This window comes from Tursiops truncatus, chromosome 16, assembly GCF_011762595.2.
Source record: "Tursiops truncatus isolate mTurTru1 chromosome 16, mTurTru1.mat.Y, whole genome shotgun sequence".
NCBI classification, from domain to species: Eukaryota; Metazoa; Chordata; class Mammalia; order Artiodactyla; family Delphinidae; genus Tursiops; species Tursiops truncatus.
The window spans coordinates 11,696,414-11,716,349 of NC_047049.1; the positions used below are offsets into that span (position 1 = coordinate 11,696,414).

At 46.9% G+C, this 19,936-nt stretch overlaps 1 protein-coding gene across 5 annotated transcripts in view; it reads right to left on the reverse strand.

The window, feature by feature from the left end:
* The window catches only part of GRK5 (G protein-coupled receptor kinase 5), a 224,904-nt gene extending 206,030 nt beyond the window's left edge, over window positions 1-18,874 (reverse strand). For 3 of the 5 annotated variants that reach the window (XM_033842014.2, XM_033842012.2, XM_073793899.1), the window contains exon 1: window positions 18,598-18,873. In XM_033842014.2, coding sequence (XP_033697905.1) covers window positions 18,598-18,649 — 52 coding nt within the window. In that variant the 5' untranslated portion in view covers window positions 18,650-18,873. Of the gene's footprint in view, window positions 1-18,597 lie in introns of all 5 variants that reach the window. The other 2 variants (XM_033842013.2, XM_033842011.2) reach the window with 1 other exon arrangement.
* Between the last annotated feature and the right edge of the window lie 1,062 nt (window positions 18,875-19,936).

The following is a 19,936-nucleotide window of genomic DNA, read 5'->3' on the forward strand; positions in this document are numbered from 1 at the left end:
TAGTTTTGTCCTTCCACACACCTCCATATCCCACCAGGTGCCGAGTTCTGTAGATTCAGCCCCCAAGGCCGTGCGTATCCACCCCATTCCCTCTTTTGGGGAGGAGCCTGGTCAGCCCCTACATACTTCTCAGAACTACTGGGCGTTTGGCCTCACAGCCTCTGCTGTCAGATCCAGGGCCTTCCAGCTCAGCCAGCATTAGCCTATTGGCCTATGCTAATGTTCAAAAACTCCGTAACTGTTCAAAAACTCAGTAACTCCAAATGGAACTCTCAGCCTGGCATTCAGAGACCTCCTCGTTCCCCACGTGACTGTCCACTCTTCCAGGCTTCCTGCCCTGCTACCCTGCAGCTAGTCCAGGCACCAGGCAAACAACCACCCGGTGCTATTGCCCCCGGTCACCACCATTTAGCTCTACCCTCCCCACTGCCAGGAACCTCCGTCTCCACCCTGTAACCTCATGAGGTGGAATTCTTCCCACAACACTGCCTTTAGGGTCAGATCCAAGCTACAATGCTTACCGGCTGCAAGACTTCAGACAATAGCCTTTCTGTCAGATTTGTCATATGCAAATGACAATGACACCTAACGCACTGGATTGAAAACTACATCTCTGTAAAGCCCCCTTCACAAAGCCTGGCACCCGGCAGGGGCTCTGTGAATGGTAGCTTCACACCATCAGCCACCAGCCTCCATGGTCCAGCCAAACACCAACTCTCTGTGAAGTGTTTACTGAACGCCCCCATCGAGACCACCTTTGTAGTTATGGTCTACCTTGTAATGTAGTTGGCCACGTATCTGTCCTTCCCCAACTACACTGGAACATCCTGAAGACCAAAGCAGTCTCTTCCATCTTGACATTCCTAAAGCGCCTCACCTGGCCTTTCACACCTGGGAGGTGCTTGAATCATAGCAGTGAAACTGACTCCAGTTGTGTGCATACCAAAGTATGCCCGCTCATTAGCTGGTCATTGGTTCACTAGATAGAGCTGACAGGATGCCAGTGCCCTGGGCACATCCCTGGTTACAGGATTCCAGACAGTCACAGTGTCTCTTCATCAATTCCCCAACTTGTCACACAAGAATTCAGGTGCTCACCTCCCACCAACTGTCACGTGACGATAAAACAAGCAAGTTGCCTCACTGTTGAGGCAAACACAAAGGGCCTGCACACCCAGAAGAACCCAGCCTAACAAAGCAAGTACCCTGGGGGGGATTTAGATAAACCCCAACCCTGCCCAGGGTACTGGGAAGAGTCCTGTTCTCTGCTCTTGCCTCCTCCTCAGCTCCAGAACTGCCACCCAGAGGGGCCGCTTGCCCTCATGCTCCAAACCCAGCAGTAAGAATGTAAGCTTTTCCTAAAAATCAAATTCATATTTGCAAGACAAAGATGCTTCCCCACCCAAAAAAGTGTTCTAGGTGCACTAAGGCATTTATTCACAGATTCAATCAAGCTAGTCAGTCAACTGATGGGTCCAAGGGAAAATTTCTAGAATCATTTGAGCAAGATGGCTGGAATAATCTTATGACTTAGCATGGTGAAATGCTAAGAAGGACAACCCCTGGTGAGACCCAGAGGGCCTGGCATGTTTTGTTTTGTTTTTTTATGGATTTTATTTCTTTATGTTCCCATCAAAGAATAGAAATTGTGCCCTACAAGGCACAAATTGCCATTCCCCCCTCTCCAGATGGAAATGTCTTTGTTTTTCTAAGTATAATGAACACTCACTGTACAAAATCCAGGTTTTCCTAACTTCCACCCACTATGTTATGATCATCTCTCCATGTCAATAAGAATTGATCTCCATAATTCTTCATGGCTACGTATGTGTCCATTTTTTGAATACGCCAAAATTCATTTTATCAAGCCTCTACTGAAGGTCACTGAAATTGTTTCCAATTTCTCTCTATTATAAACACCCTCTACTCAACAACCTCCTTCATAGCACTTGTGCGTTGATTTTTCCTTTTTCCTAAAAAAATATTTTAGAAATAGAATTTCAAGACCAAGGGTTACACAATTTCAAGCCTTTTGAGACATATATATATATATATATATAGCCAAGCTGTCCTTAAGAAAGACTTATTAATTTACACTCCGATCAGCAGTGGAAGTATAATGTTTGAAAGAACTTATTTACCCACACTTCCTTAAAGAGGCATTATCAATGTTTAAAATTTTTGCCAATGTAAGATTATGCATATGTTTAAGATTTTGCTTACTAGTGAGATTGAGGATATTTTCTTGTATAGCAAATCCCTCCATACTGCCTGTCTGACCATGACCCTCTTTTTATTTCCCCCCTAGAAATGACCTCCCCACTTAAAACCCCCATCCTCTCTGGCTGCAACCAGAGCCACCATGGTCTTACAACTTCACCCCAATGGCCTGCAACCTAAGAGTCTAAGAATTGATGCCTGCGATCTATGTTAATTGTTCCAGAGCGATGAAGGCAGGCCAACGGGAGTCATTCCTTAGGATTTTTCGAATCAGAATTGGGGAGGGAAATACCAGTCTCGCTGGAATCTAACATGCCTTCCCCAATGACTAGTGAGCTAGTTACCTCAACATCGTTTCCTGAGTAAGCTGTTCTTTACCTATTGATTCGAATGCTTCCTTTATTATATACTAAATTTTTGCATAAACTTGAGTCTGTATCTGAACTTTGTATTTTATTTATATCCTTTCTTTGGTCTCTGTAATCATTAGGGCATTATGTAATGATAAAGATACAGAAAGGCTAAGTTACTAGCTTTGTGACCTAGTCAGACAAATTAACAACAAAGCAAGGACAGAACCCAAATTACCAGTCTCTACCTTGTACCAATTCCAGCTGTAGAAACCTTACACAGAAGAGGACCACCAACCCTCTCAGCATCACCCTAGTCTATGAAATCTGTGCCACCAGTCGAGATAAGGCAGACGTCTAGACTGCACGTTGCAGGGGAATGAAGAAGTGAGTCAGGATTTGCCAGGAACCCACAAGAGTGCTTGGCAGGGCCCATTCCCGTCTGAGTCTCTGACCTCTTTCCCTGCGGGTGACAACAATGTCCCCAACCACAGCCCTGGAAAGTAGGTAATGCCTATCAATCTCTGATTCCTTGCGGGATGTCACCAAGTCCACATGAAAATGTTTCCATCACTCATGTCTAGATGGAAAATTCTTATTTTCTCAACACTATTTACTTATTGTATTTTTTGGCCAGACAGAGCACTGTGTCTTTTTAAACTTTCCAGGAAGACGGTTTATTAAGATAATACAGTGCAGAATAATCAAACGGTTTATTTTTTATTTAATTTGCCTTTCTATAATCCACTAAAGAAAATACTAGAATCATGCATTTGCCTTTCTTAGATTGCAGGCTTCAGTTAAACTAGCAGTGATGGGTTTTTTGCTTTTTCTGTTTGTTTCTATTATACACACAACCCCTCCCAGCTCCAATTCTTTCCTTGGGGTACTTTTCATTTTAATATGTAATGCCTGCTCTCGAAATTAACATCGAATCTTATCATGAAGTACCCACAGATGAATTCCTATCAGTGAAATATACACCAGCAAATTCTCAAGATCCAAAGGGTGAGAAGAGCTCTGGAAACCACCTGGGCCGAGGTACACACTTATACAGCCGAGGAAAGGCTCAGAGAGGTCAAGCAATGTGTCTAAGCTCACACAGCCAGGGTGTCAGCGGCACAATCTCCCTTCCCTTCAGCCTTCTCACTAGAGGCATTAATAGCGCTTTCAACGGAAACTGCACATCTTGGCTTGGTGCACTTAACAGCAAGAGAAGATACCATATTACCTTGAAAAGCAAAAAAGTGGGTGTCTCGACCCCGCCTCTAGGAATTTATTAAACAGCTTTTCCTTGAGCTATGCCAGGTGTAAGCAACACCCCATCTGCCAGCAGATTCTGACCCTTGGTTGAATGTGTCTGTTATTCGAACGTGATGTACAACGAAAGCACAGACCTGGGAATCTAGAGGCTGGGGTTCTGGCACCAGTTCTACAGTGGGCATTACAGCTGCCTTCTAACATCAGAAGGGCCTCCTCAGCAAAGGGTGCTGCATTGATTCTGGATGCCTCTAAAGAGCAGAACCAGGACCTGGTGGGTGAGCACGGCACCAGGCACACCTGGGCTTGACTGCAAACCTGGGTTTGCCATTAGCATTTGGTGAGGCCCAGGGAGATACAGGAAAGAAAAAACCTAGTCCCCGCCCTCAGGGGAGTTTACTGTTTAGTGGGTAAAGCAAAAAGCCTATCATTCATATATATGTGAGTTCCTCTACACTAGAAAGATTTGAGCAGGGGGCAGAAACCTACTGCTAGGGAAGCTGCAGAGGGTACTGCTTGGGGAGCCAGGTTGGAGTTGAATCTCCAAGATCACCTCAGAAGAGAGTGAGAAACCTTTTAGAGCAGTGGTTCCCCAACCTGGCTGATCCTGGGGAGTTTTTAAAATACAGATGCTCAGGTGCTCCCCAGGAGCTTCTGATTTAGAACATCAGGGGCAGGGCTTTGAGTTACAGGTTGCACTGTGCCCTGCCCCACCAAAAAATAGATGTTGAAGCCATAACCCTCAGAATGTGACCTATTTGGAAACAGGGTCTTTATAGAGGTAATTAAGTTAAAATGAGGTCGCTAGGGTGGGCCTCAATCTAATATGACTGGTGTCCTTATAAAAGGGGGAAGTTTGGACCCCGAGACAGACAGGTACAGAGGGAAAAGCATATGAAGAGACATAATAAAGAGAAGACAACCATCTATAAGCCAAGGCACGCCTGAGGCTACCAGAAGCTCGGAGAGAGGTCTGGAAAAGATCCTTCCCCAGCACCTTCAGAGGGAGCGTGGCCTGCCCACAACTTGATTTTGGCCTCCAGAACTGTGAGACGATAAATTTTTGTGGTTCTAAGCCGCCCATTTTGTGGTACTTTGTAGCCCTAAGTGGCCCTAGGGAACTAATGCAGCCTGGGAATCAGTATTCGAGCAGAACTGCCTCAGAGAGGGCCCGGTCCTACTTTAGAGGCTGCTTCTGCTCTGGCCCTGCACTCCACGCACACGTGGGCTTCCTTCGGTCCCGAGACCCCTCTTCTGGGGAAGGAAGGCGCAGGCTCTGGTTGGTGGAGCTCCTTCCTGCACTCGGAGATGACAGTGAGCCCACAGCCATGTGCAGACTCATCATCTAATTAAGGGGCCGCCTTTCTCCGTTCCCTGCGCTTCCAGGCACAGTGAGTCTCCACCGGGCGAGCCAAAAACCCACAAACGCTTCCAGGAAGAAAATGCCGCTCTCTTCTCCAACTGTTACAAAAATATTCAAGACCCAGGACCTTGGACTATGCCCTGGAGCCAAGCTTATCTCAGAGGGATATAGAGTGGGGAGGCAGGGCCAGGGGTTTTTTTGTTTTATACTGTTTTTACCTGAGCTCTGGATTCTCAAGGTGGGACTCACAGAACCCTCCCCCAGGTAAATCACACGCAAACCTGCAGTCAAAGCAGTTACCCGTGGAAACACCCCCAGAATTCCGCAGAGGAGAAAGCCATACCAGCTAAGAGACAGGAGGCAAAGGACACTGTGTGCAACCACCAGCAGCACATGTGGCACCTTTGAAAGAATTAGGAAAGGGTGCCCCTTCCCCAAGATACATTTATAACTCTACGCCCTCTGAACAATGAACTCCGAACTCCAGGTTCAGATGACTCCCTAGAGTTACGCAACATACAAACAAATGTGGAAGTCCTTAGAGATGGGAAAAGATGCGGTGAGTTAGCACCAGAGGAGGAAGGGGGAGAAGTGGGTCCTTGCTGTGTGACCTTGGAAAATCACATCACCTCTCTGAGCTTGATATTTTTCTTTCTCAAATTGAAATAACAATAATAATAGCTTCCAAGTCTGGCTTGTGGTGATGATCAAAAGAGAGGAATATGTGGGACTTCCCTGGTGGTCCAGTGTTGAGGGCTCTGCACTTCCACTACAGGGGGCATGTGTGTTCGATCCCTGGTCGGGAACTAAGATCCCGCAAGCCACACAGTGCAGCCAAAAAACAAAACAAAACAAAACAGAGAGAGAGAGAGAAATATGGGCTATTATCTGAGCCTGTGTTCCCTGCCAGATTCACACATGCAAAACTCAGGGGCAATTATAAAGTCATCACCAAGGAAAGTCTTTGACTGAACTTGATTTCCCCAATCCAAGCTTTGAATAGCATAGAAAAGATGACTGAACACTCAGAGGTGCAGGTGTTAAACACCAAAGGTTTCAAAAATATCGTATCACGTGTCCTCACGTGTATCATGCTTCTTTCTCATAAGAAAATGTACTTTGTACATCCCTAGGATCACTTAACTCCATTTCAGAAATCATCACTCTTCTTCCCAAGGTGGGGAGTGAGGGATAGTATCTATTAGGCAGCTACCACCATGGGGAGTCGGGGGGACTAAGTCTTTAAATAAGTGTATAAAGATGTTATAGAATGGGTAGACGATTCCCACACTGTTTACAATATACTTAAAAATTGGAAAACCTAAATGGCCCACTATAGGGGCTTGGTTAAATACATTAATAATGTATGGTTAAATACGTTAATAATGCAATAATGTAGCTACTCCAAAACAATCAAAGACACAGACCCGTTTACAGCCCGATAGCCCTTCAGGGTCTGCTAGAAAACACCCAGCATTCCACTGCAACAACACTCCATTTACAAAGTCTTTCGCAATTTTTCCTAACACACCTTCGTTTCATGGGAAACTATAAACAGAGATATGGGAAGGCACTACAATTTATTGTTGACTGAAAACAGCTGCAGAAGTACGTGGATACTAGGATCCCATTTGTGTCAAATGTATCTGTATGTTCATGAGTGCACATACATAGAGATCTGGGAAAATGTCCATCTAAATGCTGACAGTAACTCTCTCTGAGGGATGGAACGGGTAGCAGGGGCACATGGGAGGAGGGAGATTTTGACTTTCTTCTTGATGTTGTGCGCTGTTGTTTGCATTTTCTTTAGCAAGCAAGTATTGTCTGTGCAAATGTTTGAAAACCTTCAAATTTAGATAGAATGACTCCTATTGAATTGTGAGTCACAGCGGCACACTTGATTCTTTTGCAAATGTCTCATGCACGTTAGTATTGATGTTCCCACTAGCTGGTAAGATTATTGAGGGCAGCAGCCGTGATGGAGCAGAATGTCAGGGTAGAGACTGGGCTTGGCGCTGGGTCCGGGCTGTGGAACTAGCAGGATGCTCCAGGACAAGGCATTTATTGGGTTGGCCAAAAGGTTCTTTCTGGTTTTTCTGTAAGAAGTTACAGAAAAGCCCGAACGAACCTTTTGGCCAACCCAATACCTCTCGGAGCCTTCAATTCTTCATCTATAAACTGGGGAAGAACAAAACATACCTCACAGGGCTGTAAAGAGCAAATGAAACCATGGGCACCAAGGACTCTATAATTCCTAAACAATTCTGTTAAAAGGAAGAAGGCGGGAATCCCCCGGCGGTCCAGTGGTTAAGACTGAGCTTTCAATGACGAGGGCATGGGTTCAATCTCTAGTGGGGGAGCTAGTCCCATAAGCCGAGAGGCATGGCCAAATAAATAAAAATAAAAATATCTTTATTAAAAAAAACAAAGAAGAAGGGAAGCTCCATTGCTTCCTGTCCTCCATTCAGAGCCTAGCATGGTGCCTAGCACATAAGAAGACCTAACTAAATACTGGATTTACGACCCTAGGGAAGATGCAGAAGCCAATCTAGGGCTATCGCCCTCGGAATTCTGCTTGCAGGGATCCCCAAAGCTCTATATTTTAGGAAGACATTTAGAATGCAGAGGCCCACCGTGGAAGAACGAAATTATAAGCAGACATAGGTCCACTTCTCTGAATAGGCCTCTCAAATCCTCGATCCCCTCACAGCCACTCCTGAAATGTTTGTAAGCTGCCCAAAAATACTAGCAAAAGCACGAGGCACCAGGACGTAAAACAATTAGCCACCCAAGAGTTACCAAAACGTAAACTGAGACGTGTCCTTGAAGGGAACCTGAAGACTAACCCTCACCTTAGTCACCCATTGAACCGACGAGGAAACCAGGTTTGCTCTTCTTTAATTTGTATTCTGCTATGTTATAAGAGAATTAAGCTTTAATTCTCAAAAGTCCTCTAATTGGATACTATCCATGGGAAGACATCTGGGGCAAATATCTAGGCCTGGTGCATTCCACCGCAAGTGATGGTTAGTGGTTTGGGGAATGAGTGTGAGGCAGAATAACCAGTGGTTACTAATTATTATATAGCACAGGGTTTGGCATCCTCCATAAAGCCCCGTCAGGTCGACCCCTTCCTCTTCAGAGAGGATTACAGGATTGACTGTTTAGAAATTTTTTCTCTGAGTTAACATACGTTTTCCTTGTCTTAATTGGATCCAGCCTCTTTGCCCATGAGCAAACAGGCAATTTTTCTATAAAGATTCTATCCTTCAAATGCCAGGTCATCAGCCATTGCTGGATCTGGAAGGATCCGTGTTTGGCTTCCTATTTTCTTTCCATTTGCTCAGCCTCGTTCTAGCAGTGATGTGAAAAGCATGTGAAGACTGTGTCCTAAACTACCTTCAATTTAACCAAAAAAGGTATGAGTGTTATCAGCATGAAACATCTCTGACCCACACAGAGCCTCAGAATTGGGGAGAACTGTTTGCCCCGAATGTTTGGACGAATGCAAATATTTATTTCTTCCAAAACAAGTAAAAACAAACCACTTCCAATTTGGGGGTTGGGGTGGGGAAGTCTGCCAGACATTTTTCACAGTGAAGACAAACATTTGGAAAACATTTTCCAATTTGCCCTATACCCTTAGTTAATCTTTCTTAACCGTGTTGAATCATCTCCTAATTTACCATCTACTGCGACATCAAGGCCACTTCTTGAGGACCTTAGTTTCTTGGCTCTTCCCCCTCCTCCACAAAACTTAGATATACATCAGTCATTCCCAAATCAAGGTTTGTTGAACACCTACTACGTTCCAGGCACACACTCGTCTGACTGACAGCCTCCCTAATCTGTGACTGTAGGCTTAGTGGCATCAACCCACTACAGCACTCGGCTTGAGAAAAGTGGGATTTTGAGACATCTTTGCCATTCAAGCCTGCGGCCCAATTCTTTGTCCCCATCCCACCCCTATTTGTCCTAGAGCTTGGGGTTCCTTCTCGGGGGATGTTATCTAAGCATCCTAACAAGCTGTTCCTCAGCGCCCAGACACTGTCAGGACGGAGCAGAGTGCATTCCTGCAACAGCCATCAGAAAGCCGTTTTTCATGGCCCATTTGTTGACCCTCCTCCAGCTTGTTTCCATTTCACAAGTGGTGCTAAGACCTGTGCCAAGATGGAATTCCAATTTCAAATGAGGTTTCATAAGACCTTTTATCAGATATGCAGAGCAATTACACTGGCTGGGTTCTCTCCACCCTGTAGCGGGTCATTCTATCCTTCACCCCCCACTTCCCTTCCTGAAGCGGTTAAGTTTGGAGCTTCACCTTCTCTGCAGGAGCAGGTCAAAGGCTTGACTCCCTGTCCCCTCATTCGTGCTGCCTCCTCTCCAGCAGGATGTCTCAAGTTTGACAGCAACCCCCAAGGAAGAGACTCTCAGCTCCCAAAGATCCTTGAAAAGTAAAGTTCCTAAGTTAATGCAAAATGCACCCACGCACGCATGGTCTGGTTTCTAAATGCAAATACCCACAAGGTTACCCTTGCGACATGGAAAGGGTTAACTCTGAGAGAGCTTTTCTGGGGGAAAAGGCTGCTTCACACATTCTCTTTGGGAGGAAGAGGGGGTGTGCCCTGCGATGTGGCCGAGAAACCACTCCAGTAGGTAACCCCCATCCCAGCCCCCTACTTTTCTATTACTAAAGAAAGCAGCAGAGGGCTTCCCTGGTGGCGCAGTGGTTGAGAGTCCGCCTGCCGATGCAGGGGACATGGGTTCGTGCCCCGGTCCGGGAAGATCCCACATGCCGCGGAGCGGCTGGGCCCGTGAGTCATGGCCGCTGAGCCTGCGCGTCCAGAGCCCGTGCTCCGCAACGAGAGAGGCCACAACAGTGAGAGGCCCGCGTACCGCAAAAAAAGAAAAAAGAAAGCTGCAGAGACATGAGCATATACCTAAGATGCATCAGGCAGAGCTGCACGGGAACAAGGATCTCCCAAGGGGTAGCAAGCACCCAAGGAAGGGGAGCTCGGGCAGACGTGACCTGCACGTGGCAAGCCAACATCAGCAGGAACTGGCCTGTCCAGTGCCCATGTCTTGGCCCTGCCACGGAAAGGGAGCAGGGCTGCCACCGCTGACATGTCCCTACCACCGCCCATCTCGTTTAATCCCGTCCCTCAGGGGCAATTCTTTGGCTACTCAGGATTCTCCCCAAGCCCTGCCAGGAAGAAGAAGAATGCCAAGAGGCTGATCTTGCTCTTTGGTTGTGCCGGTATGTGTCAGGGAGGGGGGAACGCAGGTAGAACACAGGTGATGGGGGCTTCAGAACGGATCGCAGCCATGTGTGCACACATGCGCAGGTGCAGGCACGTTTGTATATGTCTCCCCCTTGTCAATCACAGATGCAGTCGAGCTGATAAACAGTTCTACTTTTAAAATGGGAACACCCACTGTGAGGACTCACTTTATGGTAGTCATTCATAGCCTAGCAGGAATTACTTTATCCAACTGCTCTCCAACTGGCCTTTAGCTGAAGTCAGGGTCTGGAGGGCAATTAGACTCCCATGTTGCCCCTTTTCCCCGGGAAATCCATAAGAGACCCTCTTTCTCTTCCACAAGTGCAACCTCAGGGCACTTACATTTAGAAACCATACCGCCCAGAGAAATGGCTTTGGTTTTTTGGTTTTCGGTTTTTGTGGGAGTTTGGGGCTTATGTTATTACAGGGGAGGCGAAAGATTTCTTTTGGAACGTTAAAGGATTTTGAAGGGCTTCTCTAGAAAAGTCTGCAATTCAAGTAACCTTGGACAAGTGACTCCCTTTCTTTCCTCTCGCTTTTCCTCATCTGAAAAGCAGGGGTGACCTCTATTCTGGAAAGTGGAGAACAGATCAGTAGACCCACCGAGAAGCCTTGGGGCAGCCCAGGCCCTGGCCGTCCCGTGGACCTCTGCCGCTTCTCAACCTATGAATGTTCTTATCTGTTTATCTCCGTTTCTTTTACTTTCTGCACAGGCCCCAGAAGTTCTCCTTTAAGGTTTATTTCATCACTGCCTTTTAAAAAAATACTGATACTCCACCGACCACAAATTCCTAGAGACAAAACAGGCCCTATGGAAATGAGCCTAATTTATTGCTGACTTCTGCCAGGAGGAGGTTACCAGTCGACTCCCTGGCACAACTTCAGACAGAGTCCTGTGCTTCCGACCCCAAAGAACAGCAGCGCACTGTTTCACTGTTTCAAATAATCATGTTGCTTTCTAAGTGTGTTCTAACTGGGTTATCGTTAAAAGGTTTCAAATCGCACAGGAAACAGTTTTTAAAGAGAAATCATTTTAAACCGGGTGCAGGAATAGTGTGTTCTTGACATCTTTCTCCATGATCTTCTTTCAATCTGGCGTGTTCAAAAGAAAATGGAAACCCTTAAACTTGTTTTACCTATTTTCCCGCTCATTTTAGACTGTCTTTTTGAAATCCATAGAAAGAGGCTTTTTTTTCCTTCTTTCTGAGGATTTACTGTACACACGACTTTTTGTTTTTATTAATAAAATGATGGTTTTAAAATATCCTCACCTCAGGAGTTTCGAGAAGGAACATGGATGGAGCCCTGTGCGCATCTATAACATGCACTTAATTTAAATCATGGGGCTTCCCTGGTGGCGCAGTGGTTGAGTCTGCCTGCCGATGCAGGGGACGCGGGTTTGTGCCCCGGTACGGGAGGGTCCCACATGCCGCGGAGCGGCTGGGCCCGTCGGCCCTGGCCGCTGGGGCTGCGCGTCCGGAGCCTGTGCTCCACAACGGGAAAGGCCACAACAGTGAGGGGCCCGCGTACCGCAAAAAAAAAAAAAATTTAAATCAGGATAGTCAGTTGCTCAATCTAGACAAATTTCCCAACAAGATATGAAAAAAAACGAGGGGGGGAGGAACATGGGTGGCTTACTATCACCACCAACATCTACGATTGTCCTTGAACTGCATTTTTCTCTGATGTGACTCAGTCCTAATCCCTGATCCCCCAGCCCCCCAGCCCCTCAGCCCCTCCTGTTTCTCCCCCTCCTTCCCCTCCCTTACCTTCTCCCAGTTTCCATGTCAGAAGTTACGGGGTTATCCCACTCATTTAATTCAAGGTGTAGAACTCTAGAGAAGCTCTGTCCAAGTGAACTTTCTGCAGTGCTAGGAATGCTCTACATCTGTACCATCCAACAGGGTAGCAGTAGCCACACGTGACTGGTGAGCACTTGAGACGTGGTTGGCTTCAGGAATGGAGTGTTTCCCTTTTATTAATTTAAACGTAAATAGCCACATGCAGCTAGTAGCTACCATGTTGGACAGCACATCTTTAGAGGACTAGACAGACGCCTTTAACACTTTCAGGTCATTCCAGGCTCCACCAGAGGACATGCTCAAACCAATTCCAAGAAAAAGCCAGAAAGGAAGGCGACCTCCACCATCTTTACCCCTGAACTGCAGCCCATCAGCCCTGCCCAGGCTGCTGCCCTAGGAAGACCACCAAGGTCCCACCTGGAAGGCACCTCCGCACACCACTTTCCTCTTGGATCTTCTCACTCCTCAACCAAAGGGTCCTCTTGCTATTGTTTTGAGTGGTTTCCATTTGTAGGAACTGACTGTCATAAAAACAGTACCTTGGAAAATTAGCAGTTGTCTTCCAGATTTGGGCCTATCCCTCAGGTATGACTTCTGAATTATCCTTAAATTGTGTTTTGGTCCCTCAGGCTAGCGTTCAAGTTCTAGGCACAGCAGAGTCAACAGAGAGTTCCCAGCTAAGCGGGTCACACAACAGACAGCTTCAGCTCTTCGGGGGAAAAATCAGGTTCTATTCAGATCTGATTTATCAGTTTAAAAGCCTAAGAAGATAATAATGATGCCCAATTCCATCTCTTCACCCACCTCCAGCTGCATCTCGTCAAGGCTGAACATACAAAATGTCACCTCCAACAGGGTCCTTCAACAATCAAATGCTGAATGAATGAATGATTTTTACCCTTGTAAGAACTTCAGAAGACAATTTAAGAATGGTTAACCCAAAATGAGAAACTGGGGGAGGGGGCAAGGTCTAGTCAGGACATAAATGCTTTCTCTTTAAAAGGCAGCACAATTTATACCAAATGGGGTGTTTCCTCCAGTGTCTGAATGGTACCAGATGGAACAATATTGTCTTTACCCCCAAAAGGTAAAATTTTAAGTTTTACTTATGGATTAAAATCTTTTCAATGTTTAGGATATTTTTAAATAAAAATTTTCACTGAAATGTAATAGGATGTGTTTCAAAGTAGAAATCACTCCTATTATTTAAGCCCACATAATCTATTTTAATCATTTAAAATCACATCTTAAAACCCTTTATCTTCACTATTCTATTTTGAAGTGAGGTGTAGGGGCTAGGGGTTGTAAGACTGAAGAAATTCCTGATTTCCTTTTCTATGTGTCACCTGTTTTTAAGTCACTTTCTATTGTTTTCTCAAATTTCATCTCTGAATTGCATGATCTACTGCAGTGAAATCTTTTTGTAACCATAAGCCTTTTTTATTTCAAAAATGACTAGATACCATAATACTTTACCTTGAGCTACAAATATACTGGCAACAAATATTAACATTAAGTATTACCTGCAGTCCTGGAACCATTTCACTAGAACACTGTAAATTCCCAGGTCTGGGTTAAATGGCCCTTGGTAAAGGTGAATTTGGTCCTATACTGAGCTCTTTCCTGAAATTCACTTGGATGTTACCGAAGTCTTCGGCCCACACCCAAAGGGTATCATTTGGCAAGCCACTACAAGAATTATGGCTGGGATTCCCTGGTGGCGCAGTGGTTGAGAGTCCACCTGCTGATGCAGGGGACACAGGTTCGTGCCCCGGTCCAGGAGGATCCCACATGCCGCGGAGCGGCTGGGCCCGTGAGCCATGGCCGCTGAGCCTGCGTGTCCAGAGCCTGTGCTCCGCAACAGGAGAGGCCACAGCAGAGAGAGGCCCGCGTAACGCAAAAAAAAAAAAAAAAAAAGAATTATGGCTGCTGAAGATATAATTTAAACAAGGATTAGTTTGGGGACTGGAAGAATCAAGCGTTTTGGAGTGTAGAATCTGACAAGAAGCGGCTAAGCTACCGAAAGACGAGAGTCTTGTGGGCATTTATCTGATGGTTTTAAAAACAGGCAGCTAGATTAAGTAAAATCATCACTGGAAATCTTTCTGTAGGAAAGCAAGGCCTCTGAAAACAATTGCTTTTGGTTTCTCCACCTCCAAGTTGTCAGTACTGAAAAGAAACTCAGAAAAAGTAAAAGGCAGTTTCATTTAATGACAGCTTGGTACTTAATAGGCCCAGCAGCTTTTACACACGCTGAGCAGCCTGCACCCAGGATGCAAAGCTGCCGCTCTTCTGTGCGGGAAGATTGAAGCGAGAAGCCACGGGGTGGATTAAGTACGCCTGCCGATAGCAGTAGGAGGGCTGCGGGCTTCAGAGACATCCCGATGTTCTAATAACGGAATACACTGATGTTTTGGTTCTGTCATCGTGAACTAGGGTGCAAGGGGAAGAGGGAAGAGGGGCAACAAGGGCTTTCAGCCCCGCTGTGGAATGCTGAGTCTGTCGGGCAGAGCCTGCCCCTCGCTGGCTACATGCGGGTCCCCTCTCCTCTCCAGCCCTCCCCAGCCTCTGCTGTCACCTTTCCCCAGGTCCCCAATCTTAATCATCAGGAAGAGCCGGGCCAACAAATTTACAGAGATATCTGAGTCAAAGGCTCTTGCATATTCTGGTTTTTGACATCCAAGGGCAAAGTCATTATGTTTTTGACTTCTCAGTTCCTGTACTCAGTGCCTGCTAGTATCACGCTCAGGAAAATGTGATCAATACTCCCTCTCTGTCTTTATTGATCAACTATGGCTACTGCTGGCCTGTGAAGAAAGGAAAGGTGGGCCTTTACAAAATTTCTGCTCCACACCGTTCACTCAGGAGTGAGGCAACAGATCTAGAATATGACAAAAACACAAAAACCTTTACTGCAACAATAAAACCAAAAGGAAACACACAAAAGGCCCTCTGCAAACACTCTTTCTCACTACTATTCTTTCAGCACTAGCACGCTTGCCAATTTTCTGAGATTCTGAAATGTAAATAGATAGACAGATAAAGTTAGTCTGGGTCTCTTTTCATTAAATGCTTAATCACTTAGCTCATTTCCATAAATTGGCATGAATTCAGTCTCAACTTCTTTCTTTTTTTCCCTAACCACCCACTTTTTAGGAGAGTAAGCTGAAGTTCCTAAGGGTGACCAAGTTGATGTTTTCTCATGAGACCAGAACAAAATACATTTGGGCGGTTTAAAATTTTGAACCCAGATCTCTATCTTATTTCAAAACAACTGTCACAAAGGTGCAATCTGCCTTCCTATGTTTTCTAATTACTAACGATGAATCATTTTTACTCTAATTCACTTACAGATTTTCTATCTTATTGCTATATTCATTTTTCCACTTTATACGTGTATTATTATGGTAAGAATCTGAACTTACAATGAATTTAGAAGACATCTGCCTTTAAGAATGCGTAACAATAACAAAAGATAGGCCCCAAAATTACCCACCAACATGGACAACTACAAATTCCTTCATAGCATTTGCAAAGTATGTCTGTCTTTCTTCAAGGCCTGTTTCTCTATTGTTTGGGACAAATGTGACTTTTACTTGAAAGCCACATTTTAAATTGTTTACAGTGTATTTTGTTAAGTGAACTAAATTAAATTTCGTATTTACCAGTCATATTTCTCATCTATAACCATTCACAAGAATCTTCAAGAAGTGATTTTAAACATTCTAAACAACTCAGATTTTTAAAGATACTATAAATTTTATGTTAGATCTTTCACTAAACTGACTAGAACTTTCATTTCTGAATATTTGGGAAATACGATTATTAGGAAAATTACTTAATTGAAAGGAATGACGTCAACTACATGAGAATCGAGAAGAGAAAAATTAATTGCTTTTATTTCTAAAAGCTTCTACATTAATTAGAATATATGTACTCAAATCTTCAATAAAGACCCAGCAAGAAGAAAGTGGAAGCACTTAAAATCATGGATTCTCTTTAGACATATGAGAGAAAGGGGGGGAGAAACGCAAATTTCAAAATGAAGTTTCCATGTAAGCGATTAATTTTTCTCATTCACGTGTCAGTTTCTCTGTATCCTTAGAGGCAAGGCCCCCTCCATTTCAAAGGCGTCAATCAGGAGCCTATTTTCTCACCATGAGATGACTACCAAACTCTCAAAGAGAAATTGAAAAGACTTTAAAAGGAAAAGGAAGTGAAAGGCACATTCTGGGGAACTTTTAATCACTGTAATTCGGTCATTCCATATAAGCCTCCAGACCGTAGCCCTCTTTCCTAAGCCTCTGAAAAAAACAATTTGTTAAAAAAAAAAAAAAAAACAATTTGTTAACCTGACAGACAAAATTATCAAGTGGTAAATTCATTTTGGTGAAAAAAAAAAAAAAAATGGGGAGACCAAACTGGGGGAGAAAATTGATAATACTTTGCCCACTCCAAGCAAAACATTTTAAAAGAAGCAACCAAATGCTGAGAGAAGAAAAAAGCAAGCTCCAGGCAAACGAATGTGTAGAGCAGCAAATCTAGGCAGCCCAATTCCCCAGGCAACAGGAGACACCAGTGAAACTTGCGAAGCCTCCAGTACCATCATATCCAATGATTTCCCAGGAAAAAATTTCAGAATGGAGAGAGGGTGAAAACTTTCCCAGCCCCCGAGCCCTGAGATGTACAACCATATTCCACCACTAGGTGGCGGCTGCTAAGGCTGGGAGCGGGGGAGGGGGGCTGTTTTGTCCGCTTTTCCCCCTACAGGACTCACTGCCCCGTTCAGGAGACAGCCCACCAGCCCCCACCTTGATCCAATTTGCTAAAATGTCCCGTTAGGAAAACAGAAAACATTCATGCTTTAGAACCTGAAGTCACCAAGTAACAGCCTCTCTTAAAAGTCTGTTCACACCAAAGCTGAGCAATGGGAGGGACAGACCTGCACATTTTCAACTCTGCTGGAGTTTTCAAAGCAAATCTTCCAGGCTGCTGCTTTAGAGACAAGTGACACCGAAATTACGACGTGAGTTGCTGAGCTGTGCATCACCTACTCACACAGCGTGTACAGTGCCACAAGGTGATGGAACCGTCTGGATAAACATGAATCGTTTTATTGTTGGCCAGAAAGTCTTCCTTCATTCATTAAAGTGGGTGAATGAAAATATTAAGAAGTAAATAAGGCGTTTTCGTGGGCTGCTCCCCGAGTATCCTTCTGAAGTCAAGACCTTACGTAGACTGCCTACTACCTTGGGTGTCAAATAAAGCCTCCTCCCACGAAAGGGAAAACCACTTCCCCTTTCATAAAAAGGCTGCACCCAGAGCTCAAATCCTGGCAAAAGAGATATTACATAAATTCCAGGTGTTCCCAAATATGTATGTTTACACGCACGCAATCATTTTAGGAAGCATGTAAGTTTCTGGGCCACTTTCTCTCTTTTTCTTTTCTTTCTTTTTTTTTTTTTTTTTTCCCATCTCAAGGAAGAGTCAGAAAGTGTGTTTATAGTCTCGACTTAGGTTCTTACCCACTCCATTTAGACGATATTTCCTGATAGCCTAATGCAGAAAAATCTAATGATTTCCATCCAAAACGCATCTAAACACTTGGCACACTTACCTTTCTTTCCTTAATTGAGCCCAAAACCAAAAAATTCACTTACCTCTCCTCCTCCCCAAAAGGCGGGGGGGGACCCACCCCTGAAATCCTGAATTATTTTCTAGGTGAGTTGTACAGCCATCCTCTCGTTACTCTATGAACAGGCTAATTCCTCAACATCTTACTTTGCCTTTAAAAGGCTTCCTGCCACACGACGGGATTTCCCTAAGAAACATTCCCAGCGGATGGTTTCCAGCAATAGCCTATATCAACTCAGCCTGCGCAAGCAAAGACTGGCTTCTAATAATTCCCCCCCTACCCCCCCCCTCCCGAATTCACTCACAGAACCATCCCGGGCCGACTCGGAAAAGCTATTTTATTTGCATGTTTTCCCATCTCTTCCTGAAAGCCTTTCCAACTGACCTTTCAACAGCTGCCGAGATGGCACGATCTATAAGGTTAGAGCTGGCTGGAAACTAGGGGATATTTTAGCATCCTAATCCCTGCAACCTCGACGTTTCTCCTTCTCTGCCCAAGTCCAGATTCCCTGAGCACAAGGGCAGGAACCCTGAAACGTTTGCAGAGCAGCTCTCCGAGGTGTCCTGCTCCCGACCAACTCACTGCGGGCATCCTGCACACGCACAGCCCCAGCCCACACGCCGCCCGACACCGGCACCCCGGCCCTTGGCGAATGCGCCAGGCTCGCACCAGCCCTGCCTCTTACCTTCCCTGGCTTTCAGCAAGACCGTGTTGGCCACGATGTTTTCCAGCTCCATTGACAGTCGGCGGTCAGCGAGGGAGCCGGCCGGCGGGGCTGTCAGCGCCTGAGGTGCTGCCGCTGCTGCTGCCGCTGCTCGGGCTGCTGCCGCTGCTGCCGGAGCCGGGAGCGAGCAGCCCGCCTAGCCTACCGCATTATTCCTGCTCTTATCCTTCGGAGTTTCCACCTCTGCAAAGAGGAGCCGCCGCCGCCGCCGCTTCTTCCTCCCTCTGTGTCCCCCCTCCCCCCTCCCTCAACAGTCTCCCCCCCACCCCCCACCCTCCGTGTTTCTCTGTCACTCCATTCTCCTCCCCTCGGGCTCCCTCGGATGCTTTAATGCCTCGGATGCTTCTGCCTCCCCTCGGTCCCTCCCGGGGGTGTGGTACTAGCAGGCTCGGGCGGCCGCACTGCGCAGGCGTCAGGCCGGGCCGCGCCTCCCGCATCGGCGCTCGCGGCGCGTGGCCTGCTGGGACTTGTAGTACTCCCAGCGCCCTGCCCTGGGGCCGGGCTGGCGCTTAGCTACCAGAGTCCAAGAGCCGCCACGGGACGTGCCCTTGGAGTGAAGGCGGGGGTGCCCCAGGGCTGCTAGGGGCGGCGGGCGAATCAAAGGCGGCTCGGCCGAGCCGAAGCCCTCAGCCCTGGGGCCCGGACTCGCACGTCCACGCCTGGGGCTCCCGCTCGCCCGCTTCCCGCCCTGCCGAAAACCCAGAAATAGAAGTGCACAGGCCACGGCGGCGGCGGGCGAAGCGCCGCGGCCAGGCAGGAGTCGGGGCGGGTTCTGGCCTCCCCTCGTGGCCTGCTCGGGGTAGGAGGTCAGGCGGGTCCGACAGCGCGCCGCAGCCCGCTTCCTCTGGGGCACGCCGGGCCCACGCAGGGGCTGCCGCCCAGAGGCAGCGAGGCGCGCCCGCGGGCCCCGCACGCGGCGGCCGGCCACTGTGCGCCGTAGCACACGCACACGCGCTCGGTGGCTGACAAAGGTGTACTTTGTTTCCTCCGAGGGCGCGAAGGGGTCTGCGAGTCGGTGGTGACCCGGCGCTGGCGGCCGCGTCGGTGGCCGCGCAGTCCGAGCGCCCCCCGGCGGCCGCGGGTGGAGGCGCGGCGGCGGGTCCACGCGGATGACGGCCCCACCCCCGACCCCCTCTGCGCCCGGGACGCCCGGCTGAGACTTTGGGGATCCGGGCGTGGGAAGCGGCTGGCTTTGCACATAACCTGCCTTCCAGCACGCGGGGCCCGCAAATCAACGATCCTCATTACCACCAGACTCATTCAGATTAATAAAAATGCAGACGGAATCGCCGGAGTCAGG